This window comes from Strongylocentrotus purpuratus, unplaced genomic scaffold, assembly GCF_000002235.5.
Source record: "Strongylocentrotus purpuratus isolate Spur 01 unplaced genomic scaffold, Spur_5.0 spur5_scaffold_5, whole genome shotgun sequence".
Classification (NCBI taxonomy): Eukaryota; Metazoa; Echinodermata; class Echinoidea; order Camarodonta; family Strongylocentrotidae; genus Strongylocentrotus; species Strongylocentrotus purpuratus.
In genome coordinates this window covers 29,074,092-29,095,924 of record NW_022145611.1, presented here as the reverse complement: position 1 = coordinate 29,095,924, position 21,833 = coordinate 29,074,092, and the positions used below count along the sequence as shown (strand labels likewise).

General features: G+C 37.2%; 1 protein-coding gene across 1 annotated transcript in view; it reads right to left on the bottom strand.

Moving 5' to 3' along the window:
* LOC100888836 (transmembrane protein 26) overlaps positions 1 to 20,735 on the bottom strand; it is a 32,509-nt gene extending 11,774 nt beyond the window's left edge. The window contains exon 1 of the mRNA XM_003723856.3: positions 20,209 to 20,735. Coding sequence (XP_003723904.2) covers positions 20,209 to 20,408 — 200 coding nt within the window. The 5' untranslated portion in view covers positions 20,409 to 20,735. The remainder of the gene's footprint in view (positions 1 to 20,208) is intronic.
* Positions 20,736 to 21,833: the final 1,098 nt, after the last annotated feature.

Sequence of the window (21,833 nt, the reverse complement as noted above, 5' to 3'; positions counted from 1 at the left end):
TATTATTAATTTCATGCAGGTTTGTGGTGATACTGGTATGTTCTTATTCATGTGTACTTTGAGGTAGCCTATCCCTAGGGACTTGGGTCATGATCTAGTATGTTTCATTGCCCGAACTACATCCCTCATGCACCGTGTGAGTTCCTTCCTGCTTCTGGATCTGTCCGATCAGTATCTAGGGTTTCATCATGATTCTTCTTCTTCAGCGGGGGTACGTAGTCAGAGTTTTGGTTTCTATTAGACAAGAGTCACAATTCTCCATCACCTGGTCTGCATCGAGTTCATTCTTAGATCGATAACATCGCATGGTCAGATAGGTATCAACTTTAGAACTGTATGGTTTCTATCTTCCAAATGTCATTCCGAGTAGACAAGGGTTTAATTCAGAGTATTTTAATTTAAATATATACAGAATGCCCGAATAAGGCTGTTGGTTATCAACCCATAAGCCTTGTTCTGGAGTATCCACGAGGAATTGTCACAGATTTCCTGATTGGAAGCCATTATTACTAAGAAATCACCAACAATGATATCGTTTCAATTCTTGTTCTTTTTTGATCAAATTATTCATGTAAATCAAAAAACTTATAAAAGCCACCTGGCAAGTATCACGCATGCTCATATCACACTTTGGACTTTATTTTACCCTCGTTTTGGTGTGGTCTAAGGTAATTCCATGTCAGGAGAGTCAGGGAAGATCAAATATCAATACTTTCATCATGTCAGTTTTTCAGGTCGACCGTATTGATTTTCATTCTGTCTAAATTTAGCTGAACATTAAACGCCAACTTAATAATCTAATGTATCATATAACATTGTTTCATTACAAAAAACGTGTTTAAATTCGTTTTGCATTATGGATTGGTATTGCATTTTGTGTCAAGAGATTTGCTCACGATCTGGAATATTATCTGAACCTTCCGTGGATCTCTACCCTAACCCCCACCCCCTCTCTATCTTTCTCTCTTTCTAATTTTTTCTCCCCCCCCCTTTTTCCATCCCTTCTCTCTATCATCCTCTCTCTCTCTATCGTCACTCATTTTTTTCTATTTCACTCACTTACTCATGTACTCTTCTTCCTTCTTTTTATACGTATTTTTCTTCTTTCTTCTCTCTTTTTCCGTCGTCAGTTTAAAGTCTGGGATTCCTTAAAGACCCAAAATATTTTGTTGTTGTTGTTTGGTGGCGGTGTTGCTATAGTTACTTGGAACAGATTTGTGGGGATTGTGCCCCCTTCAGGTCAATTTTTTTAAAACAGATTCCCAGATCAACCCTTGTCAACATAAATTTCTAAACCAACGCATACCGTATTCTTCTGAGAGAATGGTTCAGAAGATGAGTGGTTTCGTATATCATATTCATTTATGTGTCCACTTCCCTCCCATATCACATTCTAAAATGACCCCAAAACATACAACCGTCACCATTAGGCCGGACTACAGAGGTATCATGAGACCGAGCTAAAAATATGGACCAATGATACACGGATAGGATATTTCTAGATTCTCTATCACCCACTGCGATGTGTAAAATTTCCTGTATCTGGAAATGTAAATTCATTCCGTCCGTCTGTAAATAACGTCCATTTTTAAACTAAACTGCATTCTGACATAACAACTGCGTAGTCCAACCAGTTTAAAACACCTCCCTGGTCCAACTAAACGAGGTCCCGTTCTTGTTGCCAAAAAAGTTGTTAAAACTAAGTCTGACAAAAACACATCTGAACACCACAACAATGCATTACGTTAGAGAAACTGATGTGTTCTTGCAAAGAGAATAAAGTTTTCATAGATTGGAAACTGTATAGAAAACTGTCGTGCAACATGGGTCCAGCCGCTAACAGACATGGGTGTAAATGGGGGGGGGGGGCACTTGAGTAAGGCGGTGGATGAAATGCGAGAGAACGTAGGTTGTATGTCGTATCCTTTTCTTTTAATTTATCTTACCCACCCCACCCTTTTTTTTCTCTCTCTCTCTTTCTTTTTTCTCTCTCGTCTAGTAGCTACACCACTGTATGAAAGTGCCCCCACAAGGATGTTGAAAATATCAACAAGTCAAAGTTGGTGCGATACAATTCCGATCTCAGAAATCATTCCAATTAGCTTTCCGGAAATAGTAGGAGAGCTTGAAATCGAACTTTCAGAATTCCTTAATCAAGATTGTTATCGGATTAAAAGCACTCTTTATCTGCTAAAAATCTAATAATGAATGAGTAGTACGTGCAAAATTAGGACAACTTTCTGTCAACTTTCCATGACCTCTTCATCACATCTAGCCTCTAGCTGTTATTCCACACGCTACAGTTATATCCGAGTATGGATGATGAACCTCCCAACCAATATTGTCGTTCGGAAGTCTTTTCAATTTCATCACCAGAAAACTACTCCCAGAACGATGTTTGGAGTGTATGTCATTGCCCTCCTTGGTCTTCACAAGAAAACAATATATAGTTCTTCTCGCGGTTCTTGGAAAAATAAAACATCAAGTTTTCTGTTGTTCGCTTTTACTAAATAAAAAACAATCGAATCGAATGTGAGTTCGAACTCCATGTGAAATAGATGTTAACCCTTAATTAACACGCCCATTGAGAAGAAAACATTCTTCATGTTTTTGTAAACTCTTTGACGACCGTGCCCGAAATATCTATGAATGGGGTTTAAGGGTACATGTAATCAGGCGCGTACGCAGGGGGGGGGGGGGGGGGGTTGTGGGTCGAAACCCCCCCCCCCAATTTTTTTTTTTATGTGTGTGTTTTGGAGGAAAAAAACCTCAAAAAACCCTCAAAAAAAAAAAAAAAAAAAGTGCTCTTACCCCCCCCCCCTCCCCACTTATTCACCAGCTGGCCGATTCGTTGCGAAATTTTTCATCAAATCCTGGACCCCCCCCCCAAAAAAAAAAGTGTGCTCTGACCCCCCCCCCCCCCCCGACCCCCCCCCCCCCACCCCACCTATTTACCGGCTGGCTGAGTCGTTGCAAAAATGTTCATCAAATCCTGGACCACAAAAAAATGCTCTTACCCCTCCCCCCCCCCCCCCTCCCCCACCGCTTATTCAGCGGCTGGCTGAGTCGTTGAGAAATTTTCGGCGCGATTTTCTAATTTTAACTCTCCCCCCCCCCCCCCTCGAAATCATTCTGCGTACGCCCCTGCATGTAATTATCAAAATCAAACTGCAGTTAGTGGATTACACATCTGCATCATTGTTAAATGATGGAAGAAATCTTTTACATTCAGAACTGTGCAGTGGATTTATATCAAGCCACAGATGTAACAATGGTTTGGTAGCAAGTTTGGTTGTTACGTAATTCTGCGAAAGACATAATTATCACTCAAGAGAACTAACAAGAATGTGAGAGGTTGTCTGTAGCCCCTAATTGACTCCATGAAAGTGTTTCTAGACACAGCATTTAGATCTAAAAGAAAGTGGAAATGTATAATTTGATAATGTTTAAATGGAAACTTGATTAGGATGATCTAGTTAATTTTGTGAGGCACTTTTATTAGCACGAGTTTCACGCATTGCCCTTTCGTACCTAATTTCTATCGAGGGAAATGTGGATTTTACGTAACTAATTTCCGAACAATAGTATATAGGAAAATAGTGATATTTTCAAATTAAGATAAAAACCATACCCTTGATAAACAAAGGTGGTTAACCAAGATTACAACGATATCTTTTACCTCGTTTTAAAACAACAAATACTAAATAACTAACGGATTTTCTTGTTAGATTGACAATTTGACTCTTTAAGGGAAGAAAGTAATCAGATCTGTTTGATCTGAAACACGTACCATTGCAGATTATTAAGTTCGAAAATAAATTTGTGAAAAATATTTCGGCAATTTTGTAAAGATTGAATTTACCATCTACCTAAGATAACGTCCACTGTATGATTTTTTTGTCACAGACTTTATTACAAAAGACCTTTATTCTTTATCAATGAGCACATTGTTATGTAATATATATATAAGTGATACTTTAGGTTTAAGAAAAGGGGATCATCTAGGTTGAAAATATAAAGTGATCATTAGCAAACTCAAATACTGATCGGGTGCAAGTTTTATCTAAAGTGATAATTCACTTGACTGATACATGTATAGAGTTGTCAGTGACCATGAATTTACATAAGTGGCAGTCAAATAGGCATGCTCATTCTCATGAAAATACAATGTTTTATTTTGCAGTGATCATGGGTAGGAAAAATTATAGGTGGAAGAAAAGCGCTTTGAAACCTAATCGCCTCTCACAAAATATGAAGGAATAACCCTTTATACCTTCTTAATAATAATAATAATAATAATAATATTTAATTTTTATATAGCGCTTATTACCAATGTCTCTAAGCGCTTTACAAATATACTATTACCCCGGTCATTGGATTCAGTCAAATTATGATACACTTCTACTTCTATGACGATACTCAGCAAGATCTATAAGCTAGGATGTAGAGTGAAGCACTTTGCATGACAAGACAAAGAGTCGGTGATTTCCCAGTAGACATTTACGTGGTCAAGAGCCCCAGAGGATACGTACGGTGAGGTCAATAATTGCGTCACAAAAACAAGTTTTTCACAATATTTGGGAAATTGGAGAAATTAAATGGGATTATGTTCATTATGAATTATGCATATTAAGCAGAGTCATGCATTATGCTAAGAAGCTGAGTAGTTGTTGTTTTCCTACAGCGGTTGTTTGTTTTGTCTCTTATTTCGAGGTGAGACTAGTTTGCAGTTTGGATGATTATCTGATTTTTTTCGAGGTCTTTGTCCAATGTAAGGATGAGCAGTGGTCAGATATAATTACAAGGACCTGATCGTAAAGGACTGCAGACATGTAGACCATTATTAGAACAGGTGAGCTGACCGCAGATGCTTCTCTGTACGTCAGAAACCCGACCTGCGGTATAATGTCCGTCAAGGGGCTTCCCCTCAGTAATTGCTCTACATAATCCACTCAATATTATTTTACCAAGAAACATAGAGAAATTATTAATGCCGGTATACTTGACCACAAGCTCAAACTTTCCGCTCTACACGCGTTATCTTATTTTGTATCTATTGTTTTACTCCTTTGAGGGATTTGGGTGGGTGTGTTCAGCTATATACAAGCCTTATAGAGAGAGAGAGAGAGAGAGAAAAAAAAGAGAGAAAGAGAGAGAGAGAGAGAGAGAGAGGGGGGGTCCTCACCGTTCTATACCTGTCGTTTTGATTGATGAAATGGGATGAATACACCCTGGACTTGGGCCTTTTATCAACAAACCTTTTTCGTCAACGATATCATGACTGCCCCAAATAAAATACAGTGGGGAAACTACATATTTCAAATAAGCAAATCTATCTCTGCTTTCTATGAATGCTTTAAGAAATTATTTTGTTATTAATGACCTCGTCCCAAATCTTTCAATCGTGAAAGACAGCTGATCAATCGCGTGCTTTATATTGAGAAACACTATACAGCAAGTGAACTTCGAATATGCCTCCCCCAACAACATTTAACTAGTTGGACATTTTCCATCTTTAAATCTTGAGTAAACTTAATCTGTGTTGGGTCTATTGTTTTTATTAATATTTAAGAAAAGGTGATTCAGAGAATTTCTTTCAGTGGCCTCGAATAATTATACATGTAGACACGCGATGCCACCACAAAACTATTGAAAAGAAAACGTGACTAAACATATTGCCATATAAAAAAGGCCTATGTTTCTTTGTGTCAGTTGATATTTATCCCTCTCCTCCAAACGTGGCCCCACTGCTTTCTTATCCAATTTGTGATCGTTTTTACTCCACGTGCGCCGCTCCTGTTTTATTAAAAGAATGTGAGGATATGACTATAATATGATATGCGGAAATTGTTTGATAACACTGAAACAGGCGCCGAATCCTCACTGTCTACATAGGGATAACTAGGCCTCAAAATCTGTCTTCCCTGGAAAGTGAATGAATGAGAAAAACAAAGAAGTTCAGCAGAGTCATTCACGGGAAATATACAACATCTCTTTGTGATGAGAGCATCATGTTTGTCTGAAACACGAAGGAAATCTTGAAATAAATCATGTTCCATATTTGTCACATGTTATAGTGGAATTGTCATCACAAACCGTTCCTAGAAAAGTGACAGAAAGGTCGAATAAATTAATATTTACAAAAAATACTCCTTTTGATAGTATTCCCGTGTTTTTAATATTTGACCGAAGTCCAATTTTTGTCTCTGACTGCAGAGAAATACAACTCGCAAAACTAAGATACATAACCAGTGTGATCCCATGATGAGGGGAAATGACATTGCCTGAAAAATGTCGACATTAACTTTATTAAGTAAACGCAAATAATTGAAATGAGGTATGAAAAAGTATAAATGTATACTAAAATATCTTCTTATCTCTGAAAAATACAGACAAACGATCAAACAAAACATTTTGAGCTAATAGTCAGTGAAATTTGTTTGAATGTCGAAAGCTTTTTTTGTGCTTTGCATGATTTGAAATCCGAAATGTTGACCAATTGCACATTGTGTGACCCAGTATAGGTATACTGTCACTTTCGATCTTAAGAAAATTCAGTCATGCTGACTAAGACAAGTTGCGAGGAAATAATACCAAAAATAATGTTTTGTAATGAATATCTGTCAATGGCGTTGACTATGACATAAGTTCCATGTTGACATCTTGACACAGATGTTCCTTGAAGACAAGTAATGAGTGATGACAAGGGGAAAACATTTACATATTTCCTCATATTTGCTGTCTCATTCCATCCCCAAAGTTTCTAATATCCGTAATCTGAGTCAATGTCCATCGTTCTTTCCGAAACAAAAAACGCATTGTAATGTTTATCCAAATAGAAATATAATCCGAACTCGAACTTAGCAGGAATTATAAGGGTCGAGGCCTACATGAGATTTTAATCATTAATGGGATTTGATTAAGAAAAGTTCGTGTTAGAAAAGCTTTTGTTCTGTCAACAGCAATTCTTCTTCCACAGTATAGGCTTAATGTCTTGAAACATGATTCGGATCTGTGTCCTTTAAATCCAGTAGGCCTAAAATGACAATCGGTCGTGTGATATGAATGTATATCGTTAATATCTATCTTCTGTTGTTTTAATTAAGAGGGATTTAGACAGCTTCCACACTTAAGAACTGTTACATTGAACAGGATTACAAAAGGCGAGGTCAGTTCGACGTGTTCAGATTATCTATTAACCATTCTTCATCACAAGCTCCGTTCTATATTTGAATATCTCGTTTTGCTACCATAAAAAAACTAACAAAAATGTATTATTTCGATATCCACTTAAGCGTGTAAGGAAATTACACGAATCATACAAAAAGATGATACAAGCTACATCAGATGAGGGATATGAAAAATAATAAGGCCTATTATTAAACGTTAAAGAGAAAAAAAAGCTTCCAAATTAAATTTGACCGAAATGTCTGTGTGATTTATAAACCAAGACTTTTCAGACAATGCTTTGACTAATTGAAATTTAACATCTGTTATGCCTATCAAGAATAGCAATAAAGTACCTGAACTTGGAAATGAAATGAAAAGAGAAAATAATTTTTATCTCTTGAGCTATATCAAACAGCTTTGGAAAATTCATTTTTTGTTTCATCGTTTCTTTATTTGTTAGGAATAGGAGTCGTATAAATGCAATCACGTGGTTTTGAATACTTTGAAAACTAACGCAATGCACAACGTATAGGATTTGTATATAGGCATGAAGCGCAATTCGTCTGCTATCAACATTTGTTTTTCTCGTGGTTTGATGTCGAACGTGACTCGTGATCGGAGATACGACATCTCTAATCAGCAACTGACGATGACAACAGATGATGACCTCGCTTCAAGATCATCCCGGAGAAAGAGATTTTATTGAATCCAACAGAACAGTCAACTGTCGATAATGTCTAAATAAATCTGGATGTTGTATCAATCTTATATTATACATACTTTACACATGTAATTTTCTGGATGTTTTGTTATCTACCAGATTTCGTAATTATCGATTTCTTTTGTTAATCACAGTAATCAAACCAGACTTTCCACGACATATAAAATGAAAGATAATGCCGACATTTATAATGCATATCCACCAAACGTGGATGCTCAAGCCAATCAAAACAATACACGTCGGGAGCATACATTACATGAGAACGTGCTCTTCATTATAGTTGTGATTTGAGCTTTCTCCAAAAGTACTTCGGACTTGGATTTCTCTCAATCACCTTCAATCTCACAACATTGAATTTCAAAGGCTTGAGGGGGAGAGAAAGTGCAGATGCTGTATAGAATAGATTAGGTTTTAAGTGATACTTTGATCACATGATGATTTAGTTAACCATTATTACGGGGAATCTAAAATGGGGATTGAATTAAAACAAAGAGGAAATCATGTGCATCCGTCATGCTTGGCTTAATACGCTAGGGTAAGGTTTCATCAGGAAACTGTGACTTATCCGATTGTTTCCTTCACAACAAGCTCATCTTGAATTCAGCTGATGTAAGATTCCTAATCGAAGTGACATTGGTGGGCTGGTCGAAAGGGGATTCAGTCACCTCTAAGACTTGTTTTGAATCCCATTTCCAATGTCTCCCATCAATATGATGGTTTAACGTTTTTCTTCCGATCGATTGCTTTCGGACAGATCTGTCAGAGGGACGGAGATGCTGATTTTCATCTTATTTGTTGTTCTCCTTCAATGATGTCTATTCAAACAGACGTAGTTTTTTTTTTCTCCAGATATCAAAGCTAAGACTGAAGAGGGTGTTGGTTTCCCTTCTTATTTTCGTTCCCTCAAATTCATGTCTAATCGTTCTATAACTTTCATCCCTGTCAGATCGAGAGAAGCTGAATCAATTTAATTCGTGTGTGAAGGTTAGGATTAAAAGTGAAACGGGATATATTTAACAAAATTCACTGAATCACTTTACCAAAATGACTTTCCAGAGCTCTGTAGGTACATACTTCCCGCCGTCATATTTAGAACTTAGGGAAAATTAAAAGCAGGCGACATATTTCCATGAGCAATTCCTATGTAGGGGATATAACAATTACAACCTTATGGAGATAGTCTACAAAATTAAATGTATGAAAATGATGATGTTGAGTTGATACATATTTCACCACACCCCTTATCAATTCAAATCCGGAATCAAGCACTTTTTGTTCGTTCGGGTCTCACTCGTCGCCTGGCATCTTCCTTTCCCGCCGTCGCATGACATCAGAAAGAGAAGAAAATGAATTGCAGCAGACGGCATCGTCACCAACCAGACTCATAGCTGGTGAATCACAGTGCAAACAACCCCCACTCCCTTTCCCTTCCCGCCCCGTGTCTTCTCGTGCCAAGAGAGTGTCATTGGAGCCCACGTTCTTCAACATCATCATCGTTCAGGCACAACTACGAGCAGGAAAATTCCTTCAGAAATTTATGCTTCCAAATAGGAATGTGTCGGGAATGAACGTGAGCATCAACATGGGGTGAATACTTGAATACTGTGTCCAATCTCCCTCTTAAACGTCTTTTTTCTGTGTGTTCTTCGTGGTAATGATTGGGATGGGGGCAGCAGTCAACTGTATTCCCGCGGGAATCCCGATGTAAACCCGATAGAGTACGTGATAGTACGAGAGATAAAAGTATATTGGTTGAAACGTCATCACATTCAAATCATGATGCTGGACCCAATGTACCCAGCACTTCCGCTTTATTCATGTTAATTAACAAGGAATAATGTCCTTTTCAGCTACTGTACTAAAGATTTGGTAGAAGGAACCGTTTCAAACGACCTAAGTAGCGTGTTTTAAATTTACCGTCTAGAATAACAATATTGTTAATTCATGACTTGTACATCGCACGTATAAAATACAGCAAAATATACAGATATAATGTACAAGAAATTTAAGTGGCAACTTCGAGAGTCTGTGTTTAATTATTTTAAATTTTCGAATTCACTTTACCTCAACTTTCAGTCGGCGAGGCAGGCCCTGCAAAAGATCGCATAATGTCTATCTATATTTAAATAAAACGGCCTAAATCTTGCGGGGATTCAAAATATCCATCATTTTCCCGACTTTTGAAAGAATGACCTATCTAAATAAATCTACATGTCACTACTTCCAACTGCAGGGGGCGTCGATCGAGGGATGGGGGCCCGCAGTCGTCGGGAGGGGAGCAATCGTCCCCAATACTTTTAATATCTGTATATGGCATGAATCACTTTTATAACAAATAATGTAGTTACTCCCCCATTCCTATCCTGTAGATGGATCGACGCCCCTTCCCTAGCGTCTGTTTCAGGTCACATGCTTTAAAGACTTTTTGTTGTTGTTGCAACATCCCCCTAATTTATGATAGCATCACAAACTTTTGCTTTCCTAAATCCCTCCCTTCCCCCTCATTATACACCCTAACTCTCGGTTGCGGAATCACATTTCTCAGCCTAACACATATCGCCACTAGTTGCTAATCCTTTTTAGTTATTATTCGGAAATAAACTAATTACATGAGATTAATGTTGTAACTAAACCTTTTCTGGGTCTCTTATCCCTCGAAACTTGATGAGCGAGATCAAGTTCATGTCCAGTGAGAATAATATACTAAATAAATATGAGGGAGGGAAATAAACAAAAACAGTTTCTACATGCAGTATTATTTCATTTCATCAGGCGTCAGAAATCAATCAAGCATGTTTGCAATACTTGAAATTATTAATATGACAGCCGTTGAAAACGAAATAGGTATATAAAATAAGAAACGAATCTTTATCCTTTTCGCGCGTTTTGTCTGTCTCCTTTGCAGGATCATCCTTTTTATTTCCTTTCCCTCAAAAACTGTCGTCAAAAAATGTAAAGTTTTATTTCATTTCGTAACCCATACGTTTTCTTTCACATTTTCTCCTCCCCCTCTCCCCCGATCTCTCCCACTCTCTCTCTCTCTCTCTCTCTCTCTCTCTACCCCCTCCCTCTTTCCCCATATTTTCCTTTCAGTTTTATTAGTGACAATCAAACTTGCTAAATTTAACGTTGTTATTTTGTTAGCACTCATTGTAATCATTTCCTTTAGTCGGAAAATGTGTGTAGAAATGACATTGTAGTACCGTAATAACCATCCAAAAGTACAAGGGAACTCTTGCTTCGACCCTCAACTTTTCGTTGTTTATATGAGAAGGATGTGTTGAGGCAGATAATGAAACATAACGAGTAAAAATAATAAACAATGGCTACCGGGAATCGAGTAACGGTGCATGGTGGGATACAGGAACGAAAATAAACTTATATTCCAGGCACTTCTAAAAGTCACTCAGAAACTGAAAAGTGTCATGACTTTTCTTTATTAATTTTACGATCCTGCTATCACGTACGTCTAGTTTTCAGAAACTCGATACCAGTAAATGTAAATCTTTTGATATAGGGAGTTAATAATATATTATCACATTTTCAAAAACCTGCAAACGCCCTTGATAATACTGGGTAAAGGGGGAGGGATGTAAAACGTGTAACAAGATCTTCATATATCCCTATGTATATGCCTTTGGAACTGTTCTCAATTAACAGCTTATTCGATACTTTCCATTAACCTACAATATTATCAGCTTCTTTTTCTTCATTTTGCAAAGTGTCTTCGCTACAAATTAATTTTCGATTCGTTAAGTTCACTTTCTCTTGGGTGACGCAAATAGATGGTGTGTAATGTAAATTAATTATTGAAGCATGCATGGGAGCATTATTAAAGCTTTCAATGAACAGTTGAGAATATTCACGGAGTAAATGCAGTATATAAATTTCAGATTATCAACATAATCATTTATATGACTATTTATATAATAAACTAATGTGTGCGCATGTGTAGGGTATAATTTAAAATAATGTAGTACATTTCCAAAATTACCTCAGAAAAAAAAAATCATTGCATCGAATATACCAGCCAGGTAGCATTTGTCCGATCGAATTGGATGAACTTTACACAGGTTTGACAGACAAAGGAGCAGGAAGTCATCCTACTGTGTCATTGTGGCGATCACCATGGCAACCGAGTCAACTTGTGGGTAGCGAGACTGAAGGATTCTAAAAAGAGTGTCATTACTTTGTTATTAGATCTCGCTCAGATAGTTTTTATAGAAGCAAGTCAAATTTGAAAATGAAGATAAGCTTGCAAGAGATGAACCTAATCTAATCTCGCTATATATGAAACACGGCATTGATGACCTCCTTTCACACTGATGTGACTAAAATTGAAAGAACTGCTCTAAAAACATTTCAGAAGTACTTTTAGTCTTGGAATTAATCGATCAAAACTCTGTTGAATGTGACAGGTCGAGATTTCAAAAAATATAGAAATGGTCTAAAGAATCATATAATGACAATGAAAGGTATATCATCTCATAATTCGGATACAAGCTGACGTCTTTTTGACATAGCTTTCCATTTTGGATCACTTCCAAAATAATGCTACTAATGTAGGACACAATGTAACATGTAACATGTATTACGTCATGATACCTACGTCACTATCAACTTCACTGTGATTCTATCATTAACACCAAAGATATAGGAAACAGTTTGTCTTCTTGTTCAAATGTGTTTCACCGAGTTTAGACTTCTACCGTATCTTCAAGACTCCCAACTAACTAGTTAATTCGTAATAGACTAGAAAAGTGGGAAGGAAACTTTATTTATCCGACTATTTAACACAGAGGAGTCCCATCGGGAATAAAAGTGGCCATTGAACTTGAGCTCTAATCTTTAGCCAATGTGGGAACAGTGGCGTAGCAAGGGTCCATCCTGAGGGGGTACCGCCATCATTAGAGGAGGAGGGGGCAACGGTCTTACCAGTTCGAGGAAATGTGAATTAACAAGTGTATTGGTTGAGGTAGGGTGCGGGAGGGGTCGTATCATCATTTTTGTACGTTCCTCTTCACCCTCTCTACCCCATTAGCTCCCTTCTCTCCTCTCTTTCACCATTTGATGAAGGTGGGGGTGGGGGTGGGCACGTATCCCTGTGCCCCCAGTAGGTACGTCACCGACAGAGAAGATGACCCAGACAATCCAATCTCTTGTCACCTGATAGCACAAGATCAAGATCAACAGGGGGCAAAGCCCTCTAACTTATTTAAGAAGTCATTACTCAATAAACACATATTGCCCAGTGGGGGACCCATGGGTGCAAGGAAGGAAGGGTATCGACCATGAATGGTAAATGATCAGTAATAGGCACATTGGGTATGAATCCCCCTAAGGAAGGCAACATGTTTACCACTGGCAGTAATGTGGGCATGGCTTCCTTAGAGACAACATGTGGCGGAACACCAACAACTGCTGCAACAGTTGCGTTTTAAGAGACGTAAAAGCAGTCGAATGGACCACTGCGGATGCATACACACATGTATATAAGTACATCAAGGGGTTGAATGTCACAAATTGCAAGAACTGTATGCTTAAAATGAAACTATTTGCACTCGATCTTTACGATGAATATGTTTTTCATGTTCAACAGTTTTGCACAATTATTATAAACAATTCTGAGTGCGTTTATTCTGAGTTTAATCGAGCTTGAATTGTCCATCATCTTGAAAAGGAAGGCATTTATGATACCTCCTGTAAGGAAATACACTTAAATTATTCCTGTTTCAGGGCTCACTAGAAAATAGGTCAATTAACAAAAAAGTGCAGTTACTTTCGTTCTCGCAATCTGGGAGCTAAACAGTGAGGGTGGGGAATTTTTTGTAATTTCAAAGACATATCTTATAGCAGTGTGAACATGGCATATTTTATTACATGATATTAATAAAGGCGATTTGTTAATCTTTATTTCTGTCTCTTTGTTTTCGTGAGCTTTTCCCCCAGAAAATCAGTAAGGTACATTTAGGAGTGACTAAATGGCGCCTTTAAGTAGAAATCCTTGAAAGTAGTGAAAATTGAGGTTTTGGGGAGATTGGAAAGTGTGGGCACTGTGGCACCCTTCTCATCTGTTCCATCGCCAGTGTTTCTATTCTTTTCGAGTAATCAGACCAAGGGTTTTATTCTCAGTTGTATATTGTGCTTCCTCCAAACAAAACTCAGTATATATCGTCAAAGACATGTTTACACTAGCGGAACGAATCAATCGACTCTAAATATAGAAGTAACAGTGGGAATGGGACTTAGAGCAGTGTTAATGAAAGTATTAGTGCCCACACGTCTGTCGCTGTAGTATATGTACTCAACTGTTCGTCAGCTGGTCCCAATATGTGTCACTTAAAAGTACCTTCCTTTTTATCGTCAATGAAAAATAAATGAAGTGTATACAATTCTTTTAACAACGTCCTTCCTATTTTGACAACATCACTGTTATGGAGGATTAAAGAATTAAACTAATAAGTTTAATGTGAACGCTTGTATTTCAAACCTCTGAGATCAACCGCGAAATCGCATTTTTGCAAACAGTACACAGACTCGACAGTGGAGATGATTTTTCTTTTTGTAACTTAGTAATAAATTGTAATCAGAGAACTTTTTTATGATCGCATATTATTATTACACAAACAGACATCTAATTTCTTTAAATCACGATTTGTTTTCCAGTTTGTATCACATAATATTATTGTACCACATCATAAACAGTTAGGAGACCCAATGTCAACAAATTTGTTTCAATACAATTTCTGTTCCCCAGTTTTCATTTTGTTACTTTTAACACAGCCTTTACCTAAGTTATATGTTTCTAATCATACTTAACTCTTATGAAACCCTAAACGGGTGGGCCTATACCGGTTTTCCTGTTACACGCCAAACGTAACATTTTCCGTATCATTAAGCTCTTAGGTATACCTAGATGATTATCGTTTTTATTCGACTCTCCCCGACACCTTGATCCCTAAATCTCGTTAAATTCCCACTCATGAGTTCCGCCTGCGTATGAGAGATATCTCTCTCATATAACATTACTGTAGCGAGAGATGTAATATTGACATTTTATCCCAAACACCACTTATCGCAATCGCTATGCATTGTTATAATCCAATCAACAGAGAAATAACGCTTGAAAACACGATTGGCACAATGCAGAATAACATTTTGCAACATTATTAAAGCTGTTGACGGACTGAGGAAATTGGCAAGCATAGCAACCGTCGTGCTCAGGTAGATTTACGAGAAAAAATTGTATTAAAAAAAATGTCATTAGACAGAAATTACAGGATCATTGCTTTGATAAAGATGCGACTTCAAGACATATCGAAAACTCATCTTAATCATATTTTCTGACAGCTATTTTTCCTTATTTCCTGTACGTCTATCACATCGATATATCTGCTGGTTCTTGATTGTCAATCAGGACTTTCTTCAAGAGCCTCACTCAAGAATTAGCGTCAGATTTCTCCATTGCATTCCGTACCTCTCGGGTTTAACCCATAAACAAGTTGAAGAACTTCTTCCGACTTGTAATGCCCTACATTTGAGATCTGAATGGGACGATAGGGGTTAAGGCAATGATCAGAGCAGAGCATCATAATCCCATCAACCATATCTGAGTCTAGCATGCCATGAGAGATTTAAGATCGAGACACGAGGCTTTAGAACCACCATGTATAAAATGATGACAAAAATAAATGATCAAGAAAATTTACTTCAGAATGTCAGACTAGGCGACGGTCAAAATCTTCCTAAGATAATAATTACTATAATGTCATTTATAAATTTAATTTCAATGTCAGTCCATTTTTAGAAAATCTCAGATTAACGATTTGATTTATCTTGTCAATTATTCAGGACATTGCTTTTCAAAATATCAAAATATTCTGTCAATCCAAGCATGGACCCTACTTGTCTATGATTCAAATAAAGCAGTATTCTACATGTCTCTTGATAACTTCATGCCCCGAGGAGAAAACAAAATCACATTTGCCTCTTATCACATGTATTAAGTGTTCGGCTAACTCAAATTAAAAATAGATGTATTGCTTGATAAAATATTTTCCCGGTACAATGAGAGTTATATTCCTTGGATATTTATAGTGAACTTAAGTTGTGTAAATATTTAACCATATCAATACAAAAGTACCGAATATGAAACCCATCCCTTCTCCGACTTCTTAATTTGAATGTCACTTTGACAGATTGAATGGATTTAAATAGATCGGAGGGATTTAATAAGAGCATCAGGGTGGAGCTTCTTGCTATCACCGTTAGCTTTCGGCTTTATGAGTAGTCTGAAATCAGAAGATTAAAAACAGGAGTTCATACAGTTCATGAATCGGACACATGATTATTCTGTTCAGATTGCAATGTTGAGGTATATGAAAATTGTGGTTATAATATGGCGCTCAAGGAAAAGCCTCCTGCGTGGCTTTTTAGTTGAAGTGTAAATGAGTTTTCTTAATAATTTTTCTTAATCAAAGGTTCCAGAAAAAAAATCTACGAAAGAAATCTACATACATTTGAAATTGTAAATGTTCAAATACATCCAATTTTTGATATTTGTTGTTGTTGTAATTGTCATAATACATTTTGATGGAAACTCGTAGCGTCAAAAGGTCTGTTGCAATTACAGTCAGCTCAGTGTGTGTCAAATCACTTGGATGAAAATAAAAAGGTTTTACGACTCGTTTATTATACTGTTTACGGAAAATGTGATTCATTGTGCTCCTATACACTTAGATCAGACGGATACATTATGATAGACGAGTTTCGATGGATTAGTCTACTGACACATTAATAGTGACTAGTTACACATACAGCATGACAGGAGGCTTAAACTGTGGTTAATCGTTAGAAATAATGTTTGTTTCTCGTGTCATGATGTATTAATAATATCATTATAAACTATGGTAGTTGTGCGTCATGACATTATTGTGTATTCTTCTTAACATGCATACCGGTAAAAGTAATTGCATTTTTTGTAAGGTCTTTTTCTGCTTCAATTCAAGTAAATCAAAGTTGTCTTTTAAAAAAAAGAAATGTAGTTGTGACCGATTGACCCAACTCTTTACCTTGTACTTATTCATGTTGATGTGTTTTATAAATTGTTTCCCGAATCATCCTTAGATTTCTCTTAAAATTATAAAAAATAATGTCGTCGCAATGAATCACATTATACAAATCATTAGAAACATTAGAATAAAACGAATTGACGCACTTACTTCAAATATCACCCTCAAGAGTAATGAATAATGTACCGTTATTAAAAGCGTTTACTTTCGATGACCATAATCTACAGTTTTATTACTCCTAAAAGCATTGTTAACACCTCTTTTACACCGACACTTGGATGATACATTTTCCCTCAAGTAAAGGTTTCTTAGTTTCACTTTCGCACCTCTTCCCTTAGATTCTTATCGGATGACATCTTTATCAGCCTCCAAGAAGTTTCACACCTTCCACCTCTTGAGTCCCCTTAAAGTACAACAGGCGAGGAGAACTCCTCCCTATCGAATGCCGCCGTTCTGTCTTCATTGATTCATAGGTGATGATGAATGAAATTAGTTTCAGGTTACCCTATACCACATAAACCCTTTTTGCTGTAAGTCTGTACTTTTTTCTTCTTTTTACCGCCCTGTTCTTTAACCTACTGGTGACGAATCATCCGAATCATGAAAATATAGACATAATAGACAATATAGAAATCTATAGCAGAACTTGGGGATTTATAGTAACAATTGGTGCTTCATGCTACAAGACAATCATTTAGACATTTTCAAGGGGAATATTTTTCCAAGGAGACATCAGCTTCTAAGTCATTGCTTTTACTGTTTGGTAAATTATCTACTTGATATAGTATGGATTTTCAAAATGACGGTCGAACTCCAACAGGAGCATAAAGTACTGTACTCCTGTACTACATGACTAATTTACATCGTCTTAGCAAATTCCAGGTGTCTTTTCTTTTCTCTATCAACAGGAACAACAACTATGATATTCAGGACACTATGATTTTTAAACATCATATATTTCATACATCAATTCTTCCATCACCAGCCCATGTCTATCTCTCCTACGTGCCCCAATCCCAGGTCGCAAACAGAGTGGGACTCGAAGAAGAATTTAATGGAATTCGCCTGTACTTTTCTGAATCATACTTAATATGACCAAAGCCAAGATCGACGACGATATGGGAGGCGTGTCTGGGCCCCAATAACAACAACCTCGTGTTACTGTTGTAACGTGATTCTACATCTCAATAGTCGAAGTTCAGGAGTTCTGTCTGTTCCTTCTTTCATCAAATTAACACCCCTCTCTCTGTCTGTTTCCGGACAAAACAAACGCAAAGTGAAAGAAATGTTTGGTCAATATATGATACTTATATGCAATCAGTAGACCACAGTATCTGGCCACAAAATAAGTTGACATTACTTGGTATTTATAAAGTATAATTCACTTTGTGAAAATCTGCTGTGGTTAAACAGAATGAAGAAATGGCAGGAGCGCACCTCATTATGTCTTATGTCATAAAAGTCTTTTACAAAACATAAACAATTTTGAAGGTAAAATTAACCCGCAACTATGATATTAACATTACTTTCTGCATGATTCTGATAGCCTGCTCAAAGACACATGATACACTCATCAATTACACTTTACATCGCGATACTTCGAGGTCCTGATTCATCATTGTTTCTTGCAGGGGACTTGACACCTCTGCGTCTGTTCTCTCATGAAAATCTACTTCTTTAATCTCGAAGACTTTAATCAGAATCTTATGTTTTACATGTGAGTCATCGTCGATGAACAATGACGAGATTTTGAGGTGTGTATCCCCATCTCTCATCAAGTGCTATGAAGCCGTCATAATGGCATACACCAGGGACGCCTTGGTGAAATTGAGGCATTATGGTTCGTGACAGGGATGTAAGTCCCCTTCCATACATCCACCTCCAGAGCACCCACCCTGGATAGTTTGACTCAAAGTTCACTAAGTTTGACAGGCCGATCACAACACCCCTCATCAATCGGCAGGCGAGCGAAACTGAAACACTAATCAAATGATAATAGTTTTGAGATGAAACTTTATTGATATTGATCTATGATGAGATTTGTCACAACCCTCTTCCTCGAGTTTACAGTTTTTGAAAGCGAATATTCAATCAATATGATTATGTGATTCTGTTAATAAACATTTTGTTGTTAATAATGCGATCCCAGTATACAAATAAGTTTTTTTGTTCAATATCAAAGAATCTCCTTGTCGAAAATCATTAATGAACTTTCTCGGTTTTGAAGTCAAATGCAGTTTCCGCAAATAAGCAATATCAAATTGTTGTTGTATCATTAATTATTGTTCACTAAATAAAATAGGACCCCCAGTAAGTGGATTCATGCTATTATACAATATTGTAAGTCGTTTCCCCTGTATGTGAAGGATCATCGTGATGGCATGTGGCAAATCATAGTGACTTCCAGTTCCATTGTTTTCTTCCCTTGGGTACAGAGTTGCAAAATTTAAGATTAATGACTAGCCAAAGGATGTCGTGCCTGGACCTGGGGTTTCAATTCTGACCAAAGGAGTAAAATATTACAGACACGATCATATTCATTTAGACGTTGAACTACGGAATTAGGCAATTGATAAATCGACCGAACATACATGTACTAAAGTATTAGAAGTAGTAGGCGAAGAGCACTGTGAATGGATAATGAACCGATGCATTCTGTGTTACAGACGGTTTGTTGAAGGTATAAACTTGCATAATCATTTTGGACATTTAGATAAACAACGTCATGATAAAACAATTTCTATATATCAATATAAAACAGAAAGAGCAATTGCTTTTTGTAGAGTGAGTAGCAAGGGATTACAACAGATTCATTTTAGCCTGAATAGTTCGGTTTCATTCAGCTTCAAACACACAAATTACATACAAACTCAATGTATTAGATGCAAAAACAATGACAAGATGTTTCATGATCAAAAGTTAGATAGATTTCGTATATATTATGCGTGTTTATATAGAGAAGTGTAGAAGTGCTTAAAAATCGGGTTCCAATCTGGGTCAAAGAAAATGAGAGAATCAGAGCAATTGATCTGGCAGAAGACAGTGAGAGGGGAAAAGAATGGTAAGGAAAATGGAAATAAAAGAGAGAGATACAACTGGAAAGAGAGAGAGATGGGCAGAAGCAGAGTGAGAAAGAGAAAGAGAACACCTTTATTACAAAGATTAAAACAAACACAATAAAAGCAAAAAAAGTAAGTCCATCTCATCTACCATTAAGAAAAGATTTAACGAAACCATGCAACTTACCATTTCCACTCTGTCCCTCGTTTCATACTCAATGTGATGAAAGCTTCCAGCAACACAAGCAACTGAGCAAGTAACAATCCCCAATATCGCCAGTCGCCTGTTGCTGCAACCACCCGCCACACGCACAACGCCGCATGGGCGCTGAGCAGCAGGCGAACAGTCACACCTTTCAAAATATGTCCCAGTCTCATCTTCATCATTGTCCATCTATCACTGATTGATAACTTAAATGGAAGACACAAATCTCCAACACTTTAAAGAATTCAACGGCAACTCTTCAAATGTATCCCTGTAGGTTGTCGTGCTATGCAGTTGAAATTTGCAAACGTGTGTTACTCCATTGCGTCGTACATTGGGAATGCATTCAGACTCAAAATAATGAGGGCTTAGAACTATCTCGTCACCTCTCTGCGATTGTAGTAATCCAAGTTTAAGGCAGCATAGCAAGTAATCCAACGCAGATATCTACGCATGGGAGAACACGAGTGTGCTTCTTCAGGAGCAGACGACCGAAGCTCGGTTTGAAATGTGCCGAATACTTCAACTACACTTTCCAGCTGTTACAGGCACTCGGGAAGTGTGATTGCACCAAAGTAGCACCACAGCGGTGAAGAGTCAACCAATCACAGCGCGCAGTTCAGTTCACGGAATAAGTCTCCGCCCACACGAAGTTTCTATCCTTGCCGCAATGGAGAGACCATTAACGCGTAATAAGTCACGTACGGAGTCGCTGTGTTAAAATTGACAACTGTTTGACTGTACTGGCAGAGAGTTGTCTTTACCCAGGCAAGAAAAAGGTTATTCTTTTTCCACGGCACACACTGACGTTACTCATTTTCCCGTCCTTTAGGTTCACCGTTTATAAGTTCATTAGGACGACCGCTGAGCTGTACTTGATTAGACTATTATTGTAGCCTTTTTATTTTTCTCGTCTCGAATGATTACTTCAGACACAGTCATGGTACATATTTTCGTCGTTATTATAATCATTAAAGGTATATTCATACTAAATGATATTAAAAGCAAATTGTATAAACTATTTGCTTTTGTTGTTTTTGTTCGAATCAATAATATAGCGACCGGAGTCTCGCAATTCGAGGTTTTATAATGCAGTGAACAAAGGGGTCAACAAAGTAAATACAGTGTACATAAACATTTTCAAAACAAATTTAAAACTCTATGATTTTTCTTCATTAATTAATAGGGAGAAAATTTGAACAGCATCTTGTAGCTCCTTTGATTTCTGTCGCCAATGCACATGACAATGTAAATTAAATGTTGTATTTTCAATATTCATTATGAATGCGGCTATTGCTTGTCATTTTGAACGACTTTCCATGCAATATCATACATGGTATATCATATCCTTTGAAACGAAGCCTTCCGTTGCATTTGCATATATCTATTATGTACAAAAAAAAATTAAATTTTCAAGACGTAGGTGTAACAGAGAAAGTTAAGATCATGAAGTTAAATGGCAGTGTTGGAGTTCTGACCGTCATATCACTTTCAGATAGGCACTGTGTATTCCGAGGAGCACCTCATTTAATTTAGTAGCTAACATTATTGGATATAGATACATTAATCGCAAAGGCGTTGATCGCTGAGATGTCCACACAAATAAT